At 41.9% G+C, this 17,710-nt stretch overlaps 1 protein-coding gene across 5 annotated transcripts in view; it reads right to left on the bottom strand.

Moving 5' to 3' along the window:
• The window catches only part of SLC26A7 (solute carrier family 26 member 7), an 80,615-nt gene extending 62,905 nt beyond the window's left edge, over positions 1-17,710 (bottom strand). The window contains exons 1-3 of one of the 5 annotated variants that reach the window (XM_081204645.1): positions 17,549-17,709; positions 12,399-12,506; positions 8,144-8,378 (exon numbers count right to left, since the gene is read on the bottom strand). In XM_081204645.1, the coding sequence (XP_081060771.1) occupies positions 8,144-8,336 (193 nt within the window). In that variant the 5' untranslated portion in view covers positions 8,337-8,378; positions 12,399-12,506; positions 17,549-17,709. Of the gene's footprint in view, positions 1-6,124; positions 6,217-8,143; positions 8,379-12,398; positions 12,507-17,548 lie in introns of those variants that run through there. The other 4 variants (XM_081204644.1, XM_081204646.1, XM_081204647.1 and 1 more) reach the window with 4 other exon arrangements.

Here is a 17,710-nt window from a genome sequence, read left to right as displayed (position 1 = left end):
CACAAGAGACCAGGGCCTTGCGGGACTTGACATCTTTCCGCAGGGCCTGCAAGACAGAGCTGTTCCACCAGGCCTTTGGCCAGGGCACAGCCTGACTCCCTCCCTCGGCAATCTTCGCAGAGCTCTGGCCCAATGGTTGCCAGTGGCTTGAATTAATTAATTTTTATAATGAATGATTTTAGAATGTTGTTTATGTTGTACTTTTGTACTGTTTTATTGTTGTTAGCCGCCCTGAGCCCGGCTTCGGCTGGGGAGGGCGGGATATAAATAAAATTTATTATTATTATTATTATTCATTGAGCCAGATTAGTCACTATGTCTCAGCCTAATCTACCTCACAGGGCTGTTGTTATGAGGGTCAAATGTAGAGGAGAGGGATCATACATAGCACTTAGAAATCCTTGAAGGAAAGGCAGGTTATAAATGAAATGAATGAATGAAATGGGAGTGCTTATAATAAATTGGCATGCACAAAGAAAGGGAAGATAACTTTAGCAGTTTTGGTATCTGGCCACAAAATCACTGACCCAAACATCCATTTTGTAACTGGTGCAGAATTCAGCAGCCAGATTCCTGACCAGTGCAGGATGGTCCGAACGTACAAAACCAATTCTGGCATGAAGGTACTAGCTACAAATTAGTTTCCAGGCTCAGTTCAAAGTACTGGCTTTGATCTATAAAGCCTTATGCTGTTCAGGACCTCAATACTTCAGGGACCACTTCTTCTCACATAAACCGATGTGGAGCCAGCAATCATCATCTTGACCTTCTTATTGAGCCCCCTCCATGGAGTTCAAAGGGTGGCAACATGAGAACAATCCTTTTCAGTGGTTCAAACTGGGTTGAAGAACACACTTAGGCTGCAATCCTATACACATATTTACCTATGAGAAAGTCCAACTGAACTCACCTGGGGGTAATTCATTCTTGGTAGGCACGCATAGGATTATGCTGTTAAGCATATAAATATAACCAATTTCAGAGAAATGTAAGCATTCTGGGTGACGTACCATGGGACAAAGAAGCCAGCATATTTAACAGGAGTGCTTGCATCTACCAAGAATGTTCCTCTGCATCTTTTGAGTTTAACTGATGCCCTTAGCCTTCTGGAGTTTCAGAAGTTGCTGGATGGAAGACTCATTGAGACACATGATCCGTCTTTCTGGTTTTTAAGTACAAGTTTCAATCATGTACACCAGCAGCCTAAGAAAGACTGCCAATTTTTAGGTTTTTTGCCAGCTCATGAAGTCTTAAGTTTCTTGGCTTTCTGAGAAACCCACAAGCCAAGTACAAAATTTAGAACTACCTTAGGTAATACATGGGCTTTGTCCCACAACCCATGGCTCTAATCCTTTGCAAGCTAGCTTTGTTTTAAGAGCAATGATCCCTCTTGTTCTTCTGTTTAATTATAACTGCACAGTTCAAGTTAAAGGGTCATTTTTATGTGAGGCAAATGAGTTAGTAAAAACTACATAAATCGTCAGCCTCATGGGAAACCAAGGATTAAAAGCAACTTCTCTACCTGGCATTTGTGGCCAAAGTCTTGGAGACGGTGGTAGTGATATAAGTAGAATAAAACTTGGGAAGCGTGGGACACTATAAAATCTCTGTCCTCAAGCCAGAACATCTGGCTAGATCCTTGGAGAAATTTGAGCTATTAATTTGTAATTAATTAATAAGCCTGTAGTCGCAGATTGATCAGTGATGCCGAGGCAAAGGATATGAATCTTTTGAGGGATGTGCAACCATATAAGCAAAAGAGATGTCTCACTTTGCCAAATAGGATTAAAATCATGAAATGAGTCCTTCCAATGTATATTCAAAGCTATTTCAGGACACTGAGCTGCCTAGCAGTTCTTCTTCATCCATTCTCTCGTAGTTCCATGGCCAGTGGTGAGACCTTCTCAACGCCATCCAGGCTATTAAGAGCTAGCCATACTGTCTGAGCTCCATGGTTTTCCTTCTCTGACTCTAAGGACCAGCCATTAGAACCTAATAGAGACTTATCATATTTCCAAGCGCTCTAATCCAGCAATGGACTCACTAGATTCCTCATATGTTTCCTTCCACTGCTAGGAATCTTTGCTTGCTACTTTCCCTCTCTACTTTCATTTGACCTTCCATCTTCCTTTTATCTTATACCCCCATCCCCTGAGCAAATTTATCCAATTATTCAACCACAGCAGTGGTAAAGCCCCCCACTCTATTCCAATAAACCCTCACCCAGAAGCACACTGGTGCTACAAAGACCAGGCCATGCAAAAGCATAGAAGGTCTCAAATGCTGCTAAGAGGTCCAGGGAAAGCAATGGGATTAAATTTCCCCTGTCTGCCCCACTGAGCTATAAAAGCTGTTTTCATAGTATAACCAGGCCTGAAAACAGATTAATATGGGTCTACATGATCCATTTCATCCAAATGGAAGGTCCACATAGCTATCATGAGTAAATAGCCTATGGTGGATTTATCTTCCATGAATCTGTCTAATCCGTTTTTTTAAAAAAAAGCTATCTAAGCTAATATATGTCAGGTAACAGAGCTCTGTTCTCTTCAGGGAATACAGAAAGAAAACACGCATCAGTGTTGCATCATCCATCAGTTCAAATACAAACAACAGATTAGTCTTGCAATTATTATTCCTCTTACAGTGCTTATGAAACCAATTGAGGGATGGATTTCTATGTTTCTTAAAATAAAGTTTAGGGCACTGGAGTAGGGGGATTGAAATGGATAAGAAATTGTGTTAGGAAAAAGTCTCTCCAGATCCAATCTAAGCATGCACTAAATAAATATGACAATCCTTTGAGAATTGCACCATTTCAGATGTTCACGTACGACCCCAATGAAGCAGGAATGAGGGTGGGTAATGGCTAATAAATTTAAATTCAATACAGGTAAGGTGTCACTTATTCATCCACATCAGTGATTGAATCCCCCCACATTCTGACCAATCCTCAAGTGGTTCTGCCACAGCTGGACCCATAAATGCACTACCATGTGATCACTTTAACAATGTGGCTCTCTGAATTGGTTCTAAATTCAATGAACCCTTTTGTACAGGCAAGGCATACGAGTAGATTGAGAGGCATGAGCCATATGAGCATCAGAAAGAGTAGGGGTGGGGAACCTTTTCAGTCCAAGGACCACATTTGTTTCTGGTCCATCTTCCAAGGGCCATGTGCCAGTCATGGGCCAGAGCAAGGGGCCAGAGCAACAAATGTAAATTTTGCCTTTGTACAGTAGACTAGTTTCTTGACATGGACTGGTTGGATGCAGAGGAAAGTTGGAAGGAACCGGCTGGGGAACCCCCAAGAGAAGAAGGCTCAGAGCCCAGGGAGTGGTGGTGGGATGACAATGAGTGGTGAGAGGCAGAACAGGGAAGAGGAGGTGTCAGAAGCTGAAGGGGTAACAGGGCTCAATGAGCTGTGAGAGTCTGTGGCAGAGAGAAGTCTGGAATCAGAGGCAGAAGCTGAAGCAGAGGAGGAGAGAGGCCAAGAGGCAGAGATGAGTCAGGTTGGTGAAGAGTCAAAGGTGTCTCCCCCTCCTGCTGTGACAAGCTCCCCTCCTCTCTGTTCTTCCAGGACCAGGAAGGGCTTGAAAGGGGTGGAGGAGGGATTGGTGACATGCAGACGCAGTCTCTGATTGCTTGGGGGGAAACCCCAGAGAGGAGGGGACTTAGGCAGCTGTGAGGAGGCGGATACCATTATTATTATTATTATTATTATTATTATTATTATTATTATTATTATTATTAACTACTTATACCCCACACATTTCACTGGGCTGCTCAGCAACTGCTTCATGGGGAGAAGGCCAACCAGTGATGAGTTGCTCTGTTCATTAGGCTTGTCACTCCTGTGTGGATCAGGTTTTTGCTAATAAAGAGTTAATTCCAACTTGAACAGTGCAATGTACTGCTTGTTCACTTCTGACATTTCTACATCCTCACACTCCTCTCTATTCTCCATTCAGACAAGCAAGAGGCATTAGCAGGGCTCAAGAACATATTCTAGCCACGCAAAAATATCTGGGGTGTGAAACAGAACCTGTGAAGGGTGTGAGCTAGAGAAATTTCCAAAGGCCAGAGTGAGAGCCTGGAGGACTGCATTTGACCCCTGGCCTGAGGTTTCACACCTCCGGGCTGGATTGTAAACCTCCTGCCTTCAAAGTTTCTATGGCAGACTATGGCACTCTTAGCTCTGACCCATCTGAATAGTTAGGAAGCAAAAGGATTAGCCTACCAATAGCGCCCATTACTACAATCTTAAACATTGAACTCTCTGCCATCCTTTTATATTAGCAGCACAAGCATCAAAAAGGATAGAGAGTGCACTATTGGCTATATGCTGACACAAAGCCAGAAGAGATAGGAAGCGGTTGTCTGTAGCCAGTGGAGGAGATGTTTAGGTGCCATGATTGGTGAAGATAGCTGCTTTGGAGTATAAGAGGATTTTGGAGGACAAGCAGTGGTATGTGGACTTAATGGCACTTCCACATGGCAGTTTTGGTGCTGCTCAAACATTATATTTTTTTGCCATTTTCACACAATGCCATCCTCATCAAAATGATATCCTACAACATCCCCTCATTGAATCCAGACCATTTTCATAGGTTTTGCTTTCTTATCAGATTTTCCGTGTAAATCATGGTTAAATAGGAAAATAACACAGGGGGGCGTTTTGATGAAGACAACATTCTATGGATGCTGAGCAAAACTTGCATGCAAAACAGTGCAGAGTCCATAATAAACTGCAGGATGGAAGCACTCTAAATGATAGGGGACTTAGAATTGCAAGGAGGTCTTAAGGTCTGGGTGGAAACTGGTGATTAGGAGCAGCAGCAGTGTTGATGAAAGTTTTTTTGCACATTGGGATTGAATGGTAACAAGTGTACTTAGTAATCAACTACTGATCCTTTTATTGCCTCCCACACCCCAAATCAAATACTGAAAACTGAGTGTAACCCTTGGACATCTTCTGAATGAAGAGTTTAGACTCCAGTTTGACTCCCCTTCTTTGTGTGTGTCTGCTATGGGATTAACATCCATGCTATCTGTTTCTGTCCCCCTTCTCAATTTTTTGTATCAAATCTCTCATTAGCATTTAGATATTGCACAAGTTTTTAAAGAACAAAATCATCCTGGGCCAGGGCAGAATGAACAGTACAGCTTGACAGAATGGCATCTGAACATTCCTTAAAGGTAATGATCCAAAGTCAAAAGGTGGAAGGAAACGCTTGGGCAAAACCTGTTTGGTTAACAGAATAATTCCATGGCTCAGACAGCCATTTATGCTGTGGATTCAAGCAAATATCAAAGCAGATGTAGGCTGCAGATACCAAAGAGTGTTTCCTTCTCAGAGAACAGTTACCAATGGAATAAGTTGCCTAGGGAATTGTAGAATCTCCTTTAAATGGAAGCTTAATTGGAATCTGCTTTATATTAAAGCCTCGCCCTCTTGTACGATCCTCATGATTTCCTGAGGTTCCTTTCTACATCATGATGATATCATTGAAAGCTCCTAGCCACACAGGAAAAGCTAGAATTGGGTACCCCAATGCTATGTTATCCTGTAAACTACTACAACATGGGATTTTGCTACATGACCTAGGGCTTCTGACATTCTGATTGGCACAGGAACCAGCCACACTGCAATTGCCCCCATGCCACAAGCAGAAGTGGCGCCAAGAATAGACTGGGTGAGAATGAATATATATAAATATATAGATACGCGCGCGCGCACACACACACACACACACACTCCCATCCTCCTTGACCACTGGCCATGCTAGCTGAGGCTGATGACAGTTGGAGTCCAACAACGTCCTGAGCTAGAGAATGCTGCTGTACTAAGTTTATAGAAGACTAAATGAAATACTATGCTGACACCCATTAGCTTAGGCAGCTTTAAAAGAAGTTAGCCAAATTCAATGAGATCTATCAGTACCATTAGCATAAGGTTACCAGACCTCCCCGTTTCCCGGGGATAGTCCCCGGACTTACAAATCAGTCCACATACAAAATCAATTGAAGTTGAAAAGTGTCCCTGGGTTCATTGAAAAAAATCTGGTAACCTTACATTAGCAATAACAGCCAGGAAGAATCGCTATGCTCCAAAATAGAATACCTTTGCATTCACAGGTGCTGAGATTCAAAGACTAGAGAATGCCGTTACCTTCATCCCCTGCTTGTAAACTCTTCGTGAGCATCTGATGGCCTCTGGTGGAAAGAGAATAATGTACAGGACAGACCTTCGGTATAATCTAGTGGGTTTTTCTTATGTTCTTATATTTGTTTTATTAATATAATCAAGGCCATAGCTTCATGGCAGAGCACCTATTTTACATGCAGAAGATCTCTGGCATCTCCACTATATTAGATATGATGGACAGGATGGCAGGTGATGGGGGAAAGTCCTCTGCCTGAGTCCTTAGGGAGCCACTGCTGACGGGGAAATATTGGGCTCATTGGATCAATGGTCTCACCTGATGTAAAGGCAGCTTCTTATGTAATGGAAATGGTAGTTTTCTTTAGCATCACCTGTGTATTCTAAGCTGTAGCCAATAAAGTCCGAGAACTCTTTTGTGGAAATCCAAAAAAGAAGGCTGGAGAAAAGTACTACCTACTCTTGCCTGCCTCTAAATTCAATATTTTGGTTGGTTTCAAACATGCCATTGTTAGCTGTGTTTTAATTGCAATTGTTGTCTATGAGTGTACCAGTGAAACAAGATCCTTTACAGTACTACAGTATTAAGGTCTTTAAAGTTAAATCATGCCAGCGCAGATGTTCCTAATTACTCCAAAAGCATAAATACTTACACAAACCGGTTGGTTCCAGCTGCAGAATAATTCAATTAAAGGAGCACTTATAATTTTCAATGCATGAATGAGGACTAAGGCTAGCTGTTAGGGAATCTGTAAAAGAACAGCTATCACAAAATGTTTGCCTCTGAATGATCTTTCAGCTGTTTTCACAATACACTGAATGGGGAATTTCTCTGAAATGTCATATATAACATGACAGAAACCTTAATTTCTCCAAAAACTATTTAAGTAATTTTGTACTTTTCACATCTGTCCCCCCCCCCCCAGGGATCAGCCAGGGGGAGATTTCTTTGCACCTATGGCAACCAAACTAAATTGGAGCTCCCCCCTGATTTTTATTACAGCTTTCAATGGCGATTTACAGTACATCTCAGAAGACAAACATGCCTGCAAAAGGCCACAATTTTGGCTACTGCGATAAACATGTAACGAACTATTTTATGTGCTAAACTCTTTGTGGCTTGTTGGCTGTTGCTGTCAAGGAAGTAGCAGGTAACACTAGGGGGTAATGCTAATGTTTGTCTGTCTCTTCACTGTTTCTCTCATATGAGCAGGGGAAGAGAAAGATGCTACTTTCAAGGTGAATTGCTAGAATTTCATAGAATAATTATAAAAATACTTAGCATTTACGTATCAGTTTGTGGCATTCAAAATACTTCACAACCATTATCCTGGTAAGCAGTAATCCTCACAAGAACCCTGTAAGGTAGGTCAGTATAAGTGTGTTGTTCTCATTGCAAACATTGTGCAATAAAGCACAGCAACAACCAACAAAGGAAGGTAAAAGCAGATAGATTAGTAAAGGGTTAATGCTACTATCCTAGTATACATCCCACTGAACAGAGTGGGATGTACATCTGCATCAGCGTGCATAGATCTGTACTGTGAATTTCACTTCATAATTAAAGGGTTCTGCTGTGAGTAGCAGTAAACCTCTCTGCACAGGCATAATTATTTTTTAAAGGAGACAAGCAAGAATCGCTCTTATATATGCCGTCGGATGGCACCCAACTGATATGCCGTATGTACATGCACACACAAATGCTGCCAAACACATATTACTATTGTTGTGTGCTTGCATGTTAAAGGTGAGAAATGCCCATTTATTTCAGCACATTTAATCTGCTAGCAAGCCCCCTCGAACACAGCGGAATTTACTTCCACGTAAACACACGCAGGCTTCTGCTGTTAAGTTACACCGAATGGGTCAAGGATAAGGAAAGGGGATGGGGAAAATGAGTTCTGGTAGGAGACAAGCACAGGCTTGAGCAGTTCAACCTGTACGCTAAACAGCTATCGGAGCCCGTTTCCAGCACAGTACCTTGAGTCACCTGCTGAACGGCCAGCATCATCCCAGAAATTGTGTCAGGAAGCAGGTCTGCTTTCCAGTTGTAGTTTGGCGCCCACTCCAGAACAGGGAGCCTCCTTACACACCACAGTTTGAAGTCTTCGTAGCGAAGTGCATGGATCTTTCTCCAGATGGCATTTTTCCTTTTTCGCTTGGCCCCTGCCATGTTGTGTTCCCACTACCCTTTTCCTTCACAATGTTCCTTCTTCTGTAGCAGAAGAAAATAATAATAGAAAAGGGGGGAGAAAACACTGCCTCTGTTGAACTGCACCCAGTTGGTATGAAATTCGCTTATTCTTCTGTCAGGTTATACTTTCAGATCTGTGAAAGAAACACCCGTTCTTTTATCTCCCTCCCCTCCTTTCTTCCAGTGTCAGAACCTTGCTGAGTATGTTTTGCTTTCAACCATGCAAACTATCTAAAAGGCAGTTCATGTTCAGCACAATATTTTTTCTGCCCTAGCCAGAGATGCAGTCTAGCCTTATGACAGTTTATGGTTCTCTTTGCAGTCATTCTCCTCCTTATATTCAGTGTAGTGCTTGTACGTTTGGCCTGGGTCCAGCATTAAAATGAGGTAGTGCTGGGCGTTTGTTCGATGTGGGTTGGGCTATGCTAATGAAAGCAGGAAGTGCCCAGGCAGACAGGAGTCTCCTTGCCAACCATTTAAAAAAAGAGAGAGAAGCAGCAATTTGTCTTTTTTTGCGAGGGAAACACTACACAGAACTTCTCTCCCTCCCTTTCTAGCCAGAGGAAAAACTCATCAGTGCATTAAAAAGTTGCTCCGAATCTCTGGTGCTGGCAAACATGCTCAGTGAATTTAGCTAGACCTCTTGCAACATGACACTTTAATTAAAACATTCTCTTTGGAACAGCAGCTCGTGGATTAGACTGCCCACACGTCTTGGCACAGTTGATACCAGCCGAAAACAAACAGGGAGACCTTTTCAGGTAAGCTGGCAAGCTTACCAATTGGCTATGCACAACCTCCCTGATTTAGCCTGTTCCTTCCCCTTTAATATGCAGAAATGATCAGGTGAAGCTTTTTATAGCCAGTATGGTCTACATTTTGTGACTAGAAGCTAAATGTGATCCTCACCTGCAATTGCTGCAGATTAAATTGCTGTTAAAGGAATAGCTAGGGAGGCTGCTTCAGAAACTGGCCATCATGGGAACATTGGAGCTGCCGTCTATTTGGCCCCAGTACTGCCTATGGCTGGCAGTGGCTCTCCAGGTCTCAGACAAAATACCTGCTATGAACCTCTTTAATGCAGATGCCAAGGACTGAACCTGGGACCTTCTGCAGTCAAAGCACGTGCTCTGCCACTCAGCTATGCATGCCTTCTAAGGGCTTCTACACACATGACATTTCTGAGGTGTGACACATAGGATTTTTACAATAGGCGCCTAGAAACATAATGTGTGGATGTGGCAAAGTGGTATGTGAACACACAAGCATGACACAAACACAGTCTTCAGAGCACCATGCTGACTGCCTTCTTCTCCCTCTTCAATGTACCACAGGCAGCAAACCCAGGTTGCTGCTATGTAATGTAAGCTCCCAGTGTGGTGTGTAAAACAAAAGTTGCAGAGCATCCTCAAAGAACCAAGGTGCTGACCAGGTGCTTGCCCTCCAACTGGAAACATGGGCAGTGCATGCCCCATTTCCCCAGTAAGTTCATAAGCCTGGTATGAGTTACAGGGAGATTGGGGAAAAAAACCAATGAGACTGTTCTCATCACAATGGAAAAATTGGGATCTACATGCCACCATAATGTAGCTAATTGCAGCGCTTCAGTAGATGGTATGGTGGTTTATCTAGTTCTGATAAGTACAGCTAGATATCTATTCAATTCCTAATACGCAGTTTGTGCTCACCATCCACATTTTACAGCTGTTTAATCTGCTCTCTCCTATTGCTGCTGTTGGCAGTTTATACAGCTAATATGCTCTCTATGGAGACTAGTCTCTAAATATTTGTAATGCCTAGTGATTTCTTATTGTTCCTGTACTCATATTTCTTTTTCCAGGTGCTCAGATGCTACCCTACTGAATATATGACTCTGTTATAAATGCCTAGGTATTTAAATATCACACATTTTATAATGGCATCAAAGAAACGGGGAAATAATGCATTTTTTCTGTTATAAGTATATATTCTGCATTTATGAGTCATGGAAACCATTAGGCAACAATGTGCTAGTCAAGTAATCCACAGTGCATATAAAGCATTATGAATTCCCCCCCTGCCTCAGCCCCAGAGGGTAATGAGTAACATTCAGGCTAATCTCCGCTGCATAACAGAGCCATTCATCTCTTTGTAACATGGGGTTTCTAATTTTGAAACCCGAACATCAACTTATGCACTGCAACAAGAAAAAGGCTTCAATGAAGGGAGAGAGATGCCCACTAGAGAGATGGATCCCACCGCTTCATCCGCCATATACAATTTTTATTGGCTATTCACAATTAAGGATATATACCAGTGGTATACACAGACCCTATGCATTAAAAAACAACAACAACAATCTGTGTCTGCATCACTTTGTGCTTTCTCTCCACTTTGAACTGTGTTTCGAGTTCTGAGCCACTCTGTATAAAGCAAAGCACTGTGTTTCCCCACTAAGTATAATGCAAAATCTAAAAATGGCTATGGTGTTTTTTTTTCCTTTTGGCCAAAGTGGATGAAATTTACAGGCACAGGAAACACTCCAGAGTGGATTGAGGCTGCCAAATTGCAGATAAATAGGTCCAGGGGCTTTTTGTTGTGGAGGTAAAAGGAATTAGCTTTCCTCCATTATATCTTAATACAGGGTATCACTTTCTTAGTTTAGGATAATTAAGAGGTAGCTGAATGGTGGTGTGTATTCTTTATAGTACTTTAAAAAAAATTGAAGCCTTTTTTCTGGTGGTTGTTTGAGTCCTCAAATAGGTCTTTATAGGTCTCAGATATCATAATGCTGTTATACAAATTATGGTGTGACCACATTTGAATGCTGTGTACCGTTCTGGTCACGTCACCTTAAAAGGGATATTGTAAAACTGGGTGAGGTTGCAGCATATAGGGATTTTGAGTCTAGAAAAAATGCATAATCTAACTTGATAGATTATGAATGGCAGGGAGAAAGTAGATAAAGGTTTTTCTCCTCTCTCGTAACACTAGGACTGATGGACATCCAATGAAGCTGAATACTGGAAGATTCAGTATAGATTTTTTTTAAGAAGTATTTCTACACAGCACATAAACTATGGAACTCTCTTCCACAGGAGGCAGCGATGGCCAACAACAAATCACTGCTGGGAAAACCATAACTTTAACTATATGGACCTTGGTTCTATTCAGACTGAACATTTGTAAAAGGCTCAAGCACTGAGCAATCAAAGGATCAGAAATCATGTGTGAAATGGTTTGAATCCCCACCATAACTAAAAGCATACATGAATGTTTGTGAGAAAACAAGGACTTAGGTTCTGTAGCTGAACCAACGCTTAGAAAATGTTCTGAATGTCAGTCCCAGAACTTTATAATAAAGAGTGTCTCTGAGCTGGTGCAAGGTGAGTTTATTTCCCTCCTAAGCCGCCTAGTGCATCCTCACTCTTCTTAAGGTGAGGGAGGCAGAGTTAGCAAGTTATATGGGGATGCTTCTAAGCTTAAGGGGGGAAAGCTCTCTGAAGAAATTAAGCACTGCAACCCATGCTAGTTAACTTTTGCAATCCAGACTGATCACAAAAAGATGGTTAACATCAATGGAAATTAATTCCCATATGAAGCAAGCTTTACAATGCGCTGCAGCAGGAAATGTTTTGTGGCTATGTTTTAGTTGATGGATCTTTAAAAGTCCCTGCAATCATTTTATGGATAATTTTATTGAGTATCTCTACAGAAGAGCTAGCAACAGGGGGCACCAAAGCATTAAAGATTCTGCAGCATCCACTACTGATGACTTAAGTGCTACAAGAGCAGAAGGAGATGCTGAAAGAAAAGAAAAGGCCCAATGGAGTCAAGAACAAAAATACATCTCCCAGCCCAAAAGCAAACAGGAAGGTGGCAATTTTTCATGACTACTAATACATGAATTCTGCTGGCTTTTCAAAAGAACGTTGGAATGATTACCAATCAAAATCCCAAATGCACAGGAGCTTATGTGCTTATCTTTTCAGGACTCGAGGTTTCTCTAAAATCTATTATAACTAGAAAGGCAGTTGTGTAATGGGTCATGAAAGCCGTCACCTTTGCAAAGTCTATTGATCTTTCTCTTGATGCAGGATCTTCTCTAATGTCACAAAGGCTCTCATTAGCCACACGGATGCAGCTCCCTTTCTGGAAAACACCCCAGGTCTGCAGAAATGTATGCATTAGAAGATAATAATAATAATAATAATAATAATAATAATAATAATAATAATAATAATGCACAAACAGAGCCCAATGTGGCCTCCAGGAGCCAAGGAATATTAAGTGTCAGTTGGTGGGGGAAGGAAAGGGAAGATGGGGAGAATTGGCTTGATTCTTCTCCTAGTAACATGTAGGTTCAGTTCACATGGAATGCTAATGCATAACATAATAAATAAAAGCAGCTAGAAAATACAATTAAAAATTATAAAGCATGTAGCACAGTACATTACCATTACCATTGCTACAACAGTCAGAAAAATCATTAAGGGTTGGATGTGGGAAAAGCCTTTGATATGATTGACTGGCCCTTTTGAGCAAGATTTAAAGAAGAGATTGCCCTCTTATATAAGGACCCAATGAAAAACGATTTTGTTAACAATCACCTGTCAAAGCCACTAAGGCTACAGCGTGCCTTCGACACCTTATTGTTTGTCATGGTTTCCAATCTTTTTTCAACCATTAGCAATTTTGATAGGAATCAACCAAATGATCCATAGAATTACCTTTGGCTTGTAAGAATTCAAAATTTCACTGTATGTGGTTGAAGGGCCTGAGCTCAACAGCGCTCTCCTCATTTGCAATTCCCAGAAACTAATATACAATGGCACACTGTCTCTGACAGTGAAGGAAAGCACAGCCAACATAGCCAGCACAGAATGATACCTCTATCCTCCATGAATTTGTCTAATCCTCTTTTAAAACCATCCAAGTTAGCAGCCATTACTACATCTTGAGGAACAAATCCCATTGTTGAGCTATTCGCTGTCTGAAGAAGTACTCCCCACATTCCCCGTCCTGAATCTTCAAACATTCAGGTTCTTCAGATGGCCCCAAATTGCAGTATTAGAGAGAGGACGAAAAGCATTCCACTTTCTCCACAACATGCATTACTTTATAAACCTCTAACATGTTCCCCCTTCTGTGCTCTTTTCCTAAACTAAAAAGCCCCAAATGTTGTGACCATTCCTTTCCTCAGAGAATTACTCCATCCCCTCCAATTTTGGTTGTCCTTTTCTGAACCTTTTCCAGCTCTGCAAATGCCCTCCCTTTTTTTTAAGATGAGGCTACCAGAACTTTACATAATATTCCAGATCTGATCTCACCATTTGTATACTGGCATTATGATATGTGCAGGGGGTTTTTCAATCCCTTTCCCATATGATCCCTAACATTTAATTTACTTTTTCACTGCTGCCTCTGGGGCCATCTGGGTATCCACTATGACCCCATTCCTGGTCAGTCACTGCCAGTTCAGATCTCATTAGTGTATTTGTGAAATTACGATATATATTTTTCTGTTGCCCTAATGCATCTCATTTCACACTTGCTTAATTTGAATTGCATTTTCCATTTTACTGCCAATTCACCCAGTTGAGAAAAATCACTTTGTAGGTCATCATGATCTCTTTAACCACATTGAACAACTGAGTGTCACCAGCAAACCTGGTTACCTACTGCTCACCCATAACTCTACATCATATGAACAAGTAAAAAAGCACAGGTCCCAACAACAGTCACTGAGGGACTCAAAAGATAAGTTTGTTTCCTTCTTCGGCTTGGCCTCTTCAACAGTTTATCATAAATCCAGCTTCACCCTTCCTCTCAGCCGAAACCGGTAGACAATTCAGCGTTCGTAGAACTCAAGCCCCACCTTGGTTTCATCAACATTCTGTGGCCTGTTTTAAGACGCTCACTCGGCACCGTATGAAATGAAGACATCACTCCTAACTGCATTTCTTAGAACTGGGCAGTGCTTCCAAATTAGCATGATGTGCTAATTTGCTACGCCACAGTCACTTCCTAGAACCTAGCTGCTAGGATAAGGCTACTGTATTACTGCAAATCATGACAAAACTATTGCTCCTACCGTAGGCTTGTCCCAATGTCTGTTTCACACGAGTTATCGTGGAGGAAATGCAAATATGTTTTAAAATATATTAAAAGTTCTAGCAATTTTTTTCTTATTGAAACAAGAGATGAGTGGAGTTAACTGATTAATGGCAGCTCAAGTTGCGGACCATTTTGGTTTAACAATCCATAGCGACACTGTACTCTACTTCTCTACCTCCCTTCCTCCTCCACTCACCCACAAAAGAACCTTTTGTACAAGTTACAGATCCTGGTTCATCTAAAGTTGAAGATGGCCAAGTTCTTGGTGAGTTTGTTCTGTCGGTCCACAAATTACATACTATTGTCACTCAGGACTCTGTTTATGGCCTTTATTGCATACTGTATATTCAGGGCATGCCATTTACCAGGAATAAGGGCCACTCTTCTGTAGTTATTAACACTGCATAACCTATCCCATATGGCACTTCCCTCACTGGCACATAATTATTCATAGAAAGAAGAAAGTACTCTGTGCCATACGAACAGGAAAACGTTTCATTTCTATGGGTTCCAAACAACAGAGGTGACACAATGGAATTTAATAAAACAGGATGCCTCTCTGCATCTTTGCAAAGACAGTTCTCTGTAACACAGGCCAAGCAACTTGCACTTCTGTGCCATTACTTTGTGTTATATCTCACAGATGACCTTACCAAAATACCAACAAAAGGCTTCAAGACTGAAAACAAAACTATGCAAACTTCCACATCCCACCTTTAATCACAAAAACTTACCAAACACTTCCACTAAATGCACACACCATTGTCAATGTGCTCTTTTCACAGACAACCAAGTCACAGTGCAAGCACTGGCTATCTGCATATGGCATGAAACCGTACCTAGCTTGTTCGGTGAATGCATTACATTTTATCACAAGGACACACAATCTGTGCATAGCAATCTCTCAAAATTATTTGTTCAACTAATCAGGGAAACTTGTTTCTGATAACAAAGCAATATTTTGTATATAGCTCTGAGGAAGCGTAATAGCTCTAATAAAACTCTCTCCAGAATTCTGAATCTAACACAAAACTGCATGGCTTGTAACCCAAGCTGAAAACAGTGGAAACTAAATGGAGCATACTCCCACATAATATGCAAAGATATGAGTGTGTGGTTCACCTTTGACTTGAATTTCTAGCTAAAAGAAATGTTTTCTTCATTCCGGTACTAAGCTAACTTCATTTCACAAAAGGCATACAAAGCAACAGTGACATCCAGTGGCTTCTATAGGTAAACTGCTAGTCATTTGTCCTTGGATCACAACGGGTAGCATCCTGCTTTCTCAATCAGTAAGATTCTCCGACCTTGACATCATCCTCCAACTACACAATGTACCATCACAGATTGATACTGGAGTTTCATGGATAAATCAGAGAGGTTGATTACTCATGCTTTTGTTACACAGCCAGTCAAGAGAAACTTTAAGTGACTCCAAGAAAATGGGAGATTATGCAAGAGGTCCTTGGAGGGCGTAAGCAAGAAATTTGAAGTTCTGACACCCTTTAGTATTACAATAAGCCCACAACCTATGTGGGGGTTACATTCTGGGGGTCGAACCTAAAGCCAAAATCACGTATAGTCAAAACTCATTGTGTTCAACAATGGGGGGGGGGGGGTTGCCAAAGTCATTTCCCCCAGAATCCTGCCCCCTTTTCACCACCTTTTTATTTTATTCATTTTTTTTTGCCATGCACTTGAATGTTAAATGTGCATAAGTTGCAGGCTTACTGTATTAGATAAATAAGCTATAAATGAAAAATATTGACCTAGATAAGTTATCTTGATTGAATGCGAGTTGTGTGCACACAAGTGCAGCTGCTTGCACAAGTATGTGAATCAGGCTGCACATCAGAATGTTTGGCCAAGCCAAGGGTGGTGTAGGTGCGAGAGGTTCATCACCCCCCCCCCTCACAACAGCTTGTATGCATGTAGGTAAGTGCAGATGTGCAAGTGAGTATCTTCTTGTGAGTTGCGGGGCAGTAGGCCATTTGCTGAGACCTCTCTAATCCCTGGATCCAGCAAGTATTAAAATATAGCCAAGCTACTTTCCAGGTGAGGCGATCACATCGGTGATAGGCCATTAACACGGGTATGTGTATGTGTCCCTGCCAAGGTCCTGTTTCCCTGACCTATGCTTTTCTGACACACATAGAATAAAGTGAGAAAACAAGTCAGTTCAATCTGTACAGCTGGGGGAATATACAAAGCTCCCAGAGTTCTTTACAGTGGCACCTCGGGTTAAGTACTTAATTCGTTCCGGAGGTCCGTTCTTAACCTGAAACTGTTCTTAACCTGAAGCACCACTTTAGCTAATGGGGCCTCCTGCTGCTGCCAAGCCGCTAGAGCACAATTTCTGTTCTTATCCTGATGCAAAGTTCTTAACCCGAGGTACTATTTCTGGGTTAGCGGAGTCTGTAACCTGAAGCGTATGTAACCTGAAGCGTATGTAACCTGAGGTACCACTGTATTGTGGATTCTGGGACTACCTGTGGATGGCGTTTGAAATATCAGCTTACTTGGGTGCAACACCTACACACGTGTTAAAAACGTTGCGAAAATGCTTTTTTAAACAAAAAAATTAAAAACCCTTTTGAAAAATGCATTGAATTTGCTATAGCTCACAGCTGCCGTCTAGTGTCGCAAGTGTATATTGCACTTTTTACAACACATTCAGAACATTTTATCTGCAGCTGAGTCCTTCGTACCTCTTTCTCTCCCCCCCTCACCCACTAAGTCCCAATCTCTATATTCAAAATAATCACACTGGGAAGGGGGGCCACAACATGGTACTGCTAATTCAGGCCGCAAGTAGGGGCCTGCATTTTTGAACGGTCCTCCTTGAGTGCAAACTCCCTACAAAGAGAAAAGTAGCACCTCAAGGAGGTGACTGTGGAAGAACCAGAGTGGCCCAGTATAAATTGGTAGCAAAGGCCTGCCCTCCCTCTCATTCCCTTGTTTTGAAAAACTGAAAACAAAGGCCTTGTTCATTTTTTTAAATTAGGATGCTTGGTTGAGGCAAGGCATGCGTGTCTCTCTCTCTCTCTCAAACCCAGGCCTCTAGCAGACGGTCTCCCCCCCCCCCCCCATCTTACCTTCCTCCACAAACAGCATCCTGAATTCTCAGCAGGCCAGACAACTAAACTCCGTGGACCAAAGTTGCCTTCCAGGCTCCTCTAGTGGCCGGGATACTGTCAGCTGACCCACAGAAGCCAATCAGAACCCACCAGGCCCTATAAAATCTAAGTCGGTGCCTC

Source organism: Podarcis bocagei (assembly GCF_964188305.1).
Source record: "Podarcis bocagei genome assembly, chromosome: 8".
Classification (NCBI taxonomy): Eukaryota; Metazoa; Chordata; class Lepidosauria; order Squamata; family Lacertidae; genus Podarcis; species Podarcis bocagei.
The sequence above is the reverse complement of the archived record's forward strand: the minus strand, read 5'-3'. Positions and strand labels throughout refer to the sequence as shown.